At 40.1% G+C, this 12724-nt stretch overlaps 1 protein-coding gene across 1 annotated transcript; it reads right to left on the reverse strand.

The window, feature by feature from the left end:
• Window positions 1-11: 11 nt before the first annotated feature.
• On the reverse strand, window positions 12-12361 carry zgc:92606 (uncharacterized protein LOC100000242 homolog). The gene is made up of 5 exons (XM_062063776.1): window positions 12182-12361; window positions 8309-8398; window positions 8146-8224; window positions 6297-6415; window positions 12-3302 (listed from the first exon to the last, which is right to left on the reverse strand). Exons 2-5 carry the CDS (start codon window positions 8396-8398, stop codon window positions 3237-3239), a joined length of 354 nt encoding a protein of 117 aa, XP_061919760.1. The 5' UTR covers window positions 12182-12361; the 3' UTR covers window positions 12-3236.
• Window positions 12362-12724: the final 363 nt, after the last annotated feature.

Here is a 12724-nt window from a genome sequence, read left to right on the forward strand (position 1 = left end):
AACAGGTTTGCTTTTTTTCCCCTTTTTTTGCATCTTTTATTTGCCACAAAAATGTACAAAAACACAATTAAATACTGAGATGAGGGGAACTCTATCAAAGATCATAAGACGACTTCCTTTTTCCATCACTGTTCCTTTTTTTTTTTTTTTTTCGATTTCCAAGAAAAAGAAGGCTAAGCATTTAATGATAATAAAAACCGCACTTTTCAGCATTCCTCCAATACACTGATATAGTAAAATAAAAACATCGTGGTACCTCGGTTTTTGTACGTCCCCGCTCTTCCAGGAACACACTAAATTTTGCCCCAGTTTTCCTGTAGTGTTATGTACGGCTGCAGAATGAGCCGTCGCGGGGCCAAAGAAAGTTCAGAGTGTCAACACTTTGATAAAGAAGGTGAGAAACTGTCAGAATAATTGTACCTAAGTTATCACAAAACTTTGTGTTTCAATGAGTTCCTGGCAAGCAGACAAAAGCTGTCTTTGATCTTACCTGGCAGAAGGCTTGTAAAACTCCACTGTGTAGGATGGGAAGCGACATAAAGGTGTCGGTTTCTTTGATGTATTGTAATCCACAGGAAGATTTTGTCTTGACCTGAGATCTACAAAGCGGAGAGGAAGCAGGGCCTGACCCCCCTCCAGGCACCTTTTCTTTGAACTGTTTTGTGTCCAAAGGCAGCGGCTGTTTACGACCCCCTTCCTTTAGAAACAGCTGTTGCCATGTAATCAGGGAAAGTCCAAATAAAAGACGAGGAATCTTTCGTCAGAGGGTGGTATAAGACTGTACAAGAGTACAGCCCAGACATTTCTCCTCAAATGAGCCAAATTGAATTCTGTCTCTGTTTAATTCCTTGCTTCTTTGTCTGTTTAATAGATGTCATCAGTGTTTGAACCTGACCGAAACACTATTGAATGCTTGAAAGATCTCATAGCAAAGTACAAAGGTGACTTTCTCCTCCCATCCTCCTTGTCTAACACGCATAATAGACCTGCTCAGTTGCCTTGTGGTTAGAGTGTCCACCCTAAGACTGGAAGGTCGTGAGTTCAAACACCGGCCGAGTCATACCAAAGATTATAAAAATGGGACCCATTGCCTCCCACTCAGCATCAAAAGTTTAAATTGGGGGTTAAATCACCAAATGATTCCCAAGCGCGGCCACCGCTGCTGCTCACTGCTCCCCTCACCTCCCAGGGGGTGGAAAAAGGGGATGGGTCAAATGCAGAGGGTAATTTCACCACACCTAGTGTGTGTGTGTGACTATCGTCGGGACTTTAACTTTTAACTTTTTTAATCGACAAAGGCAAGAGGAATGTTAAATTGTCATGTTAAATGTTAATTTATAGGGATTACACTTAGTTTTTTTGCATGTAAAACTACATAAAGTGTTTTGTGTTTATATGTTTGACTGTCTGGAACAGATTGATCTGATTTATGTGATTTCTTATAGGAAAATTTGGGTGGGTTTTCACCTGACATTTTGGACTGTACACCAGCTCTATAGTCTCGGCAGGGTCCTTGAGGGTGCATGGGAGTTTGCCCAACCAGTCTACATGTGCTTTGTAACCGTGTCGTCAGAGCTTGGTCCGCATTTTCAGTGAGGGTTGGACTCCGCCAGGGCTACCTTTTGTCACCGATTCTGTTCATAACTTTTATGGACATAATTTCTAGACGCAGTAAGGGCGTTGAGGGGATCCGGTTTGGTGGCTGCAGGATTAGGTCTCTGCTTTTTGCAGATGACGTGGTCCTGATAGCTTCATCTGGCCAAGATTTTCAGATCTCACTGGATCGGTTCGCAGCTGAGTGTGAAGCGACTGGGATGGGAATCAGCAATTCCAAGTACAAGTGCATGGTTCTCGCGCGGAAAATTAAAATATATCTTATGTGGTACTGTCAAAATTAAAATTGTAAAAAACATTAAACGTGAAAAAGAATTAAGAAATATTTAATGTAGTGCTATATCTGGGTTGGGGAAGAGATCTTGCCCCAAGTGGAGGACTTCAAGTACCTCGGAGTCTTGTTCACGAGTGAGGGAAGAGTGGATTGTGATATTGACCGGTGGATTGGTGCGGTGTCTGCATTAATGCAGACACTGTATCGATCCGTGGTGGTAAAGAAGGAGCTGAACCGGAAGGCAAAGCTCTCAATTTACCGGTCGATCAACATTCCTATCCTCACCTGTGGTCAAGAGCTTTGGGTTATGACCGAAAGGACAAGATCTCGGGTACAGGCGGATGAAATAAGTTTCCTCACCAGGTGGCGGAGCTCTCCCTTAGAGATAGGGTGAGAAGCTCTGTCGTCCAACCGGTAGGAGGCCACGAGGAAGACCCAGGCCAAGTTGGGAAGACTGTTTCCCGGCTGTCCTGGGAACACCTCGGGATCCCCCGGGAGGAGCTGGACGAAGTAGCTGGGGAAAGGGAAGTCTGGGCTTTTCTGCTTAGGCTGCTGCCCCCGCCACCCAACCTCGAATAAGCGGAAGAAAATGGATGGATGGATGGATTTTGGGCTGGATTAGTCGTCTCTCACCACATCGCGCTTCAAATATTGCGGCTTCACCACATTGCAGATTTTTGGGGGATATTGTATATTTTAAGCATATTCTACAAATGTTTATTTTGGCTAAGAATCCATCCATCCATCTCATTCTGTTTATCCAAAGTCGGGTCGCGGGGGCAGCAGCCTAAGCAGGGAAGCCCAGACTTCCCCCTCCCCAGCTACTTCGTCTAGCCCTTCCCGTCTTGTCTAAAAATGTTTGCCCCAAATTAATACATTTGAAGCATAAAAATGGCTAAATCAACAAAAAATATCAATACGACAGCCGTATTGGCCTCTAGATGAGACCAAACCAATCAGCGCACTCACTCTGTTTAGTATCGTGGCCACTGATTGGCTCAGCCTCAGGCAGCATTACTATATAGGATTAAGAGTGTAAAGGTGACTAAAGGTTGGTATTTCATATCTAGAGGGCTGTCATTATGTTGAAAAAGGTATTTAGACGGTAGTAAACACGTTTTTTATGCTCTAGCTATGAAATATTTGATTTATAATTAATGATTCCTACTTTGCAGAAATTCATTTACCGCGGTAAATGAGGGATGACTGTACTTACAAAAACCGAGGTACCGCTGTAATAGCGTGAAGTTTTAGCAAACAGAACACTTTACTCCTCCTCTCTTCCCTCCTTCCCCCCTTCCCCCCACTTTCTTGTTGTCGCCTTAATGGCTAATTCGGTGTGCTTTTGTCAGGCGCCGTAGACGCTCTCGTTGCTGTAGGTCAGGTAGAGGAACAGGTCTTCTTCATGGTGCTCCTGGAGGGCGACAAAAACCGAGTCAGATTTTGCAGCTTGTTCACTTTCCCCTTCATGACGCCACCTGTTTGTACAAATATATATCTCGTTAATGCTCTTATTTTTGTCTGGAAACTTAATTGGAAGCAGGCGTTCACAGATGCAAAAACTCATTTGTGGCAGTGGGGGCGTGACCAGGACGGTGTTTTCTTTAACAAGGCCAAAACAAATGAAACTCACATATTTAAAAGACAAATCTGTGTTATAAGTAATTAGCTTCAACATATCTTTTTCCTTGTTTTTTTGCTGTATTTTTCAATTGTTGCTGATTATTTTAATACTACAATGTAACATAGGCTGCACTTTGTACACCCATCGTTTATTTTTCATAGATCATTCTGCCCTCCCTGAATGTTGGAATTTTGTTTGGCAGTTAAATTAGAGGTGAAAAACTTGAGGCTGCTCACACAATCCACAATAAAGCTATTGTAAAAACTAAGCACATGAAGGAAAGTAGGCTAATGTACACACAAAGTGCATATACGTGTATGAATTATGTTAAATCAACAATACAGTTTGTTAAAAACTGAAAAAAAATCCAATACAAACATACACGTTAAAGGTTGGTTCTTATGCCGCTAGCTTAATGCTAACATACAAAGGATGAGCCCGTTGACAGGCTAACCACAATTAGCATTGTGCTCGTTTTAAACTTCCGATTTTAACGCAACAAAAGGGAATAAGCAGTAGAAAATGGATGGATGGATGGAAAATTGACACAAAACAACAAATGCATTTCTACTTACCGACATATAGTAATCAAACCCTGTAGAAGCCAAAATTAAATGATAACTTAATACTACTAGGCCAGTCTGCTGCTTTTTGTACTGTGTGTGTTTGTACTAAGTATGAATAATTTTGAATACCATTTAAACTTTTTCTGTTTAATTTGAGATACGTTTTGAACATAATATAATATATATGTTAATTATAACCAATATATATCATATAATTTGAGAAATGTATATATTTTTTAGGGGGTAAACATCAAATTTCCCAGGGACCCACTCAAATACAAAGACTAACTCTATTGAAGACCTAACAACATCACTGCTCGAGGTAGAAACCGACTAGATGCTAGCCACTTACGATTCATCTTGTGGTGTTCATTAAAATAACACCAGTGTTTTCTGACCCAGCACCTACTAAAGACCCTGACGCTCTGACAGTTGTTTGCTTTTGTAGACCATGCACATAGCGACTATAGGAAACTGTCAATTACCATATTTTCCGGACTATAGGGCGCACCGGATTATAAGGCGCACTGCCGATGAATGGTCTAGTTTCGATCTTTTTTCATATATAGGGCGCACCGGGTTATACGGCGTTTTAATGGAGTCATATTATTTTTTTTATTTTTTTTCTAAATGTAAAACACTTCCTTGTGGTCTACATAACATGTGATGGTGGTTCTTTGGTTAAAATGTTGCATAGATTATGTTTTACAGATCATCTTCAAGCCGCTTCCTGACAGTCGCTTCCGGATGCGCCGTTTTGTAGGCGGTCTTATTTACGTGGCTCACCTTCGACAGCGTCTTCTCCCCGTCATCTTTGTTGTAGCGGTGTAACGTGCAAGGACGGGAGTGGAAGAAGTGTCAAAAGATGGAGCTAACTGTTTTAATGACATTCAGACTTTACTTAAATCAATAACGGAGCGGCATCTCCTCATCCGGAAACAACAACAAGGCCGGTGATGTGAAAAAATGTCCGACCGGAACTCTCTAATAACTAGATTAAGATTAAGATTAGTTTATTTCAAAGGGGACAATGCAATTTCATAAAACACATGATTACACATGGTTAAAAACAGACAGAATTAGCCAGAAGGCTAGTTTTCATCTGTAGTCCCCTAAAGTTCCTTGGGTGAATAATGTAAACTCACTACACCGGTATGTTTTAGCGCTTTCATGGCGAGTTTACTGACAGCTATAAGTAAGAACTTTACACTATTTTTATATTAGAAATGGCAACAGCGCAGGATGAATGTCCCATAACAAGAAGATAGAGAAAAAGAGGAAGATTATCGACTGCGGTGTCGCCACGGACTACAAAGGCAGACGCGCGCAATTTTTCAGGATTCATGCAGATCCCAAATACAGATCAGCAGGTACCAGAAGGTAAGAAAATATGCTTTTGCATAATATTGCGGAACAAAATGCTAGATAATATGTCTCACCTTCTACACACACCATAATAATACATGTATTTTTAATGCGCCGACAATCAAGACATCAAGCGGTGCGGCTTCACAGTTTACCAAAGTCGTACTAAAACATTTTGATGGATTTTTGAGCGCCGTGTGTAATGTTCTATATTTTCAATGGAACATATAAAATGTTGGTGTTGTTTACTTGAGTCATATTGCCATCATAGTGCAGTTTACACATATCTCTTATGTTTAAATGTCACCTGCTGGTCACACTTATCATTTCACCATGTACCAAATAAAATAGCTTCGAGGCCGGTAAGCAAAACAGGAATTATTCCGTACATTAGGCGCACCGGGTTACTGTTGAGTTTTGAGAAGAAAAAAAAGGATTTTAAGTGTGCTTTATAGTCCGGAAAATACGGTAAATAGAATTGGAGTATAATCCTTGGAGTAATATGTATTGGAAGATGGAAAACTATCACATCTCTAGCAATAAATACAGTGTTTTGATATGGGAAAATAATAGGGACAGACAGATGGTGGACCAGGTTTCAAAATGAAAACAGATAATGAAATTAGAACAAGTTGCGACAGTTGGACTGTTGAAGTGACAAAGCATATTTATATCCATATATGGTCAAGGTGTAGTAGCTGGACCACAAGAGATGGTGTCAGACAACATATTATAAATATCTATGGTGTCAAACACTTGTCTGTTAGTGGTAAACAACGTGACCCATGTAGGTCAACGCTTTGCTGACCGTGTGTGTGGGGGGGGCTGCAACCTTGTGTACAAATGCAGTTACCTCATAGACGGCAGAGAGAGGCGAGCTGGAGGGGGGCAGGGAGTTGTTGACGAAGAAGAAGAGCGCCTCCTCTGGTCTCAAAGAAACGCGCTGACGGATCAGGAAGCACAGCTGGCCCACTGAATGAGTACACGTCACGTTTTTCATGTTATGTGATTGAGAAGAAAACAGACAGCAAAAGTGATGATCTACAAAAAGGACTTCAACAAAATGACTAACATACCAATAAAGTCAAATATCTTGTTTGTGTGACAGGAGCACTTTTCTGTAGTCAAAGATCCTCTATAAATTGAAAGGAGAGCCCTGGTGGTTTTATAGGACCGACTGTGAATAACGCAAGTCAAAGATTTTCTATATGCGACAAGGGTGCTTTAAAGGACCAACTAAAAAACACTAGTCAAAGATCCTCTATATGTGACAATAGTATTATTCTGCCTTAAAGGACCTAATATAATAAACCCTAGTCAAAGAGCCTCTATATGTGACAATAGTACTCCATCCATCCATTTTCTACCGCTTGTCCCTTTTGGGGTCACGGGGGGTCGCTGGAGCCTATCTCAGCTGCATTCGGGCGGAAGGCGGTGTACACCCTGGACAAGTTGCCACCTCATCGCAGGGCCAACACAGACAGACATCTTCTGCTTCAAAGGATCTGCTGTAAAAACCCCAGTGAAAGATCCTCTGTAATGTCAAATAAGAGTGTTCTTCTGCTTTAAAAGACCTACTAAAAAAACACTAGTCAAAGATCCTCTATATGTGACAATAGTATTTTTCTCCTTTAAAGGACCAAATATAATAAACCCTAGTCAAACATCCTCTATATGTGACAATAGTACTATTCTGCTTTAAAGGATCTGCTATAAAAGCCCCAGTCAAAGATCCTCTACAATGTCAAAAAAGAGTGTTCTTCTGCTTTAAAGGACCTACTGAAAAAAACACTAGTCAAAGTTCCTCTATATGTGACAATAGTGTTCTTCTGCTTTCCATCCATCCATTTTCTTCCGCTTGTCCCTTTTGGGGTTGCAGGGGGTGCTGGAGCCTATCTCAGCTGCCTTCGGGCGGAAGGCGGGGTACACCCTGGACAAGTCGCCACCTAAAGGACCTAATATAATAAACCCTAGTCCGGGTACTCCGGCTTCCTCCCACCTCCAAAGACATGCACCTGGGGATAGGTTGATTGACAAACACTAAATTAGTGTGTGAACATGAGTGTGAATGTTGTCTATATGTGTTGGCCCTGCGATGAGGTGGCAACTTGTCCAGGGTGTATCCCGCCTTCCGCCCGTGTGCAGCTGAGATTGGCTCCAGCGACCCCAAAAGGGACAAGCGGTAGGAAATGGATGGATAGTGAAAGATCCTCTATATGTGACAAAGTACTCTTCTGCTTTAAAGGATCAGCTATAAAAAACCCAGTCAAAGATCCTCTATAATGCCAAAAAAGAGTGCTCTTCTGCTTTAAAGGACCTACTATAAAAACACTAGTCAAAGATTCTCTATTTGACAACAATGCTCCGGTGGTTTTAAGGGTTGACTGCAAATAAAACCTGTATATGTCACAGGAGTGCCCTGAAAGGCTTACTAGTCAAAGATCCTCTATAATCTAAGGAGAGCTTTCGTGGTTTTAAGGGACCGACTGCAAATAACGCAAGTCAAAGATCCTCCATTTAACAGGAATGCTCCTGGGGTTTTAAGGATCCACTGCAATTAACGCCTGAGTAAATGAAACAGGGATGCTCTTCTGTTTTCAAGGACCTACTGAAAAAAATGCATATCAGAGATATTCTATTTAACAAGATCATTCCGCTACAAAAAAGCTAACTTTAAGACCAACATTTGGGCCAAACGTCACCTGTTAAATCTGAGGGCACCAAGTATTTCTTCTTATCCAGGTCAGGAGCTCGAGACCTCTGGGACCGCTCTACGATGATCTGTTCAAAATATATATGTAATTTTTTTAAATATTTGATTAGTGTCACAAACACACAAAAGTTGCAGTTTGCCGTCATGCCCACCGGTATCTTGTCAGGATGCTTGGCTCGGACACGCTCTCCCTCTGCTCTCCTTACCTCCAGTGGTACTGAGCGCTGGTACTGACTCCCCATCTGAACACACAACAACAACTTGTTTCTTGTGCGGACAAATGGGAAAAGATGACATCGCCGACCATAGCGTCATTGTGTTGAAAAATGTATTTGGAAGGTAGTAGTAAACAGGATTTGAAAATATTCTATTTATAATTAATGATGCCTATTTCGCGGAAATGCATTTATTGTGGTCATTTCCGGTGTTCTGTCGAAGTTGGCAGCTACCTCGAAAAAAAACAACCAGTTGCGAGACTCGATAATGGGGTCTGTTGAATTACGCAGCCATGTAAAAAAATGCACATTTAAGTTACGGAACGCCGATTTCACCGATAACGCTCCCACTGTAGAATTGCAATTATTATCTTAAATTATTATGTGTTTGCTAGGTTTACTTTGTCATTTAGTTAGCAACATACCGGGTAAATACGTTTATAAACGCCGATTTATGAACTTTCTCATGCTGTATTTGTCTACCTGCTTACTGTGGGTTAATATACAATGTGAACTACCTCACGTTGTAATTGTCTATGATATTAATGAATGCACTATAATTTAAAATGACTACTTATAGTATATGTCTACATGAGGAGTCTACACGAAGGAGCTGCAGTTTTCGATGGGTAATTTGTTATACGAATAGTTGAAATGTCTGCTTTTGTGCGCATGCGCGTGCATGCTCGTTAATTGATTGATTTAAACTTTTATTAGTAGATTGCACAGTACAGTACATATTCCGTACAATTGACCATTAAATGGTAACACCCGAATAAGTTTTTCAACTTGTTTAAGTCGGGGTCCACGTTAATCAATTCATGGTATTACCGATGGGTTGCCGAAATCAATTTACCCACTTCTCCAAAGTGGGCTGGCTCAGGGTGGAGGACAGAGTAAAACAACTTGTACTGAGCCTAGTCTATAAAATCCGCTACACCTCCCTGATACCGAAGTACATGTCAAACTACTTCCTTAACGTAAATGACCGCCATAACCACAACACCAGAGGGAGCTACACTAACCACGTTAAACCCAGATTCTGATCTAACAAAGGTCTTAACTCATTCTCTTTCTATGCCACATCAATATGGAATGCACTCCCAACAGGTGTAAAAGAAAGGGCATCTCTATCCTCCTTCAAAACCGCACTAAAAGAACACCTCCAGGCAACTTCAACCCTAAACTAACACCCTCCCTTCCACATCCTACCTCCCCGGATTGTAAATAATCAAATGTAAATAATCAAATGTAGATACTTATTCTTACAGGCTTTCCCACACATTCATTTATTTGTGGCGGCCCGCCACGAAAGAATTACGTCCGCCACAAATAAATAAAAAAAATAAAAAATAAATAAATAATAAAAAATTAAAACTAATTTTTTTTATTTTTTTGTCCTCTCCAGCTTCTCAGGCAAATCATATAGTTTATGTAGATGCCCACATCGGCTGTTCAGATTTACTTTACAAAAGAGAAGTGTGTAGGATACTTCTCTTGTTGCCTTATTTGTATTTGACTTTATTAAATGTATTTATATTAGAAACATAACATGTGTATATAACAAAGGGTGCAAAGTCTGCAGGCAGTAGGAAACAGTTAAGTGTAGGGAGTAAAACTGATGGCAGTCTAAAGTTCAAGATTTTTGGAGCTCTTTGTTCAGTGGATCAGATGTTTGATGAAGCTCTGTGTCTATCTACCACCACTACTGTTTTCTGTTACTGACTGTGGCAGGACACCTCTGCCTCTGTTTCACTTTATGTTGCTGGTAAATAATATGGTTGTAGTAGTAGGCTAAAGTTAAATTATTTAGTATGCACTAATTAAAGGGGCAGAGCTTTGAGACATTTTAGCTTTTATATTTTATAAGATATATTTTTTGTAAGAACCACAATTAATAAATATATTTCAGTGAATAACTTATTGTTCAAATCTGTATATAAATATGTACATAAAGTGTTGTAATTATATTGTAAAATGGATGGATGGATGGACGTTTAAAACAAAACTGTTATTATTAATTAGTAAGTATACATTTTTTTAGCCTTTTTAGAGAAAATCAAATCATTGTAGTAAATTATGCAAATTACTCGATGGTTTCATGGTGACCACGCCCATAGCCACGCCCCCACCGCCACAGGTATTTGGCAGTTTATGGGAAACACTGTCTTATGCTTTCTGATCTCTCTCTCTATGTACACTACTTGCTGTACATATCCTACCAAGTCAGTCCTACACTGTTCCAATGTCCATTTCTCTGATGATGCAATTGTTGATGACTGAAGTGTTGATATCAACCAAACCTAACCCCCCGACCCCCTCCACATCCCACACCCCGGATTGTAAATAATTCAATGTATATACTCTGATGATTATCTTCTGTGATGACTGTATTATGATCATACTTGCCAACCCTCCCGTTTTTAGCGGGAGAATCCCGGTATACAGCGCCTCTCCTGACAAACTCCCGGTATTCAGAGGCCACGCCCCCTCCAGCTCAATGCGGACCTGAGACTGAGTGGGGACAGCCTGTTCTCACGTCCGCTTTCCCACAATATAAACAGCTTGCCTGCCCAATGAACGGAGAAGTTAAACAGGACAATACTGCCATCTAATGGATAGCCACCGGAACACTGAAATTCAAGTTTGTTTGTTTTTTTTCTATGTAAATAAAATAAATATATATGTATATATATATATATATATATATATATATATATATATATATATATATATATATATATATATATATATATATATATATATATATATATATATATATATATATGAAATACTCGAGTTGGGGAATTCTAGCTGTAAATAACCACGCCCCCAACCCCCCACCTCCCGATATTGGAGGTCTCAAGGTTGGCAAGTATGATTATGATGATAGTATATATCTGTATCATGAATCAATTTAAGTGGACCCCGACTTAAACAAGTTGAAAAACGTATTCGGGTGTTACCATTTAGTGGTCAATTGTACGGAATATGTACTGCACTGTGCAATCTACTAATAAAGGTTTCAATCAATCAATCAATTTCAATCAATAGAATAGCGGGACCAATTAACAGTGATACATTTTGGTTTTAGTATATTTAATGTAAAAAATGTATCAAAGTGGTCCCAACATTCTTTCATTTTTCATTGTGTACACCGCTGACTACCGCATAAACATGTTTTCCATATTATGACAGCTCACCCGGAAGTGATGAAACACCACGCCGATTGCATTGATTTCAAAACAAAAGCATTAACGTATGTGAAGCAAAACAAATATGTCTAAGATTTAAACTAATTATGCATACATATAACATATAACGTACCTTGATACTTCCAAATATGAGAGAACATTAAACAGTAACATTGCCTAAGAATTCTTATTTCACGGAAAAGGCAAAAGACGCCGTTATCATTTTGTGCTAGCGACGCTAGCAGTGGGCGGGGTTAAAGGGGCAGTAAACAACAACCACAATACAAACCTAGAAACGCTCAATTGTTTTTAACTGTATTTCTTTCAAATTCACTGCTTTTTGTCACGTTTGTGCGTCGAAACGGAAGGAAAACACGATGATTATCAGACAATAACAAGGCCACGTCTCTTGCCACAACAACAACAATCGTTCAGACTGCTAACCAGCTAGCTGTGTTTTTTTGACAAGTCATAAACATCACCATAAACAACCCTTATAAACAGTATTAATTGATACGCTTATTTACTCGGGGTACCCACATTGTGCAAAGTCAGTGCAGGGACGTCAAACTAGTAAACCCTAATGTCTAAATGTGCTGCAACGAAGTTTACGTACCTTTTGAAGACAATAAAAATACGTTCGACTGAATTGCCAAGCAAAAAGCCTCCACTTCTCCCTAGTGTTCGTAAACTCCTCCCAAAAAACTATTATTCAAAACAGAAAATACGGTTTTAGTGTTTACTTCAGACGCCAGCAGTAAAGATGTCGACGGCGTTCCTCAACAAAAACAACACGTACAGCCCCGCCCACAAATATTTCTGACCAGTCACAGGCGGCTGAAGTTGAACCAAGACGCTGTTTTACTGGTCTATTACATCGAGTCATGGGAATATCCACCAATCAGCGCTTTCGTTTGGCCTAGGAGAAACGCCCACACGGGGTTACGTGCCCTGCGTGTGTGACGTAAGAATGTGCTCAACGTGACAGAACCTGCAGAAGAAATTCCAATCCAGACAATTGTGTGCAGGTACATCAAGTACTGAAATGTGAAAACATGGAGTTTAATGGACATTTGCAGTAAAAAATAACTATTTTATCATGAGTAATCCTATGTTTATTGATTTTCACATTGCTTTTTAAAGGCCTTTATGATGCAGA

The sequence above is a fragment of the Entelurus aequoreus genome, linkage group LG11 (assembly GCF_033978785.1).
Source record: "Entelurus aequoreus isolate RoL-2023_Sb linkage group LG11, RoL_Eaeq_v1.1, whole genome shotgun sequence".
Taxonomy (NCBI): Eukaryota; Metazoa; Chordata; class Actinopteri; order Syngnathiformes; family Syngnathidae; genus Entelurus; species Entelurus aequoreus.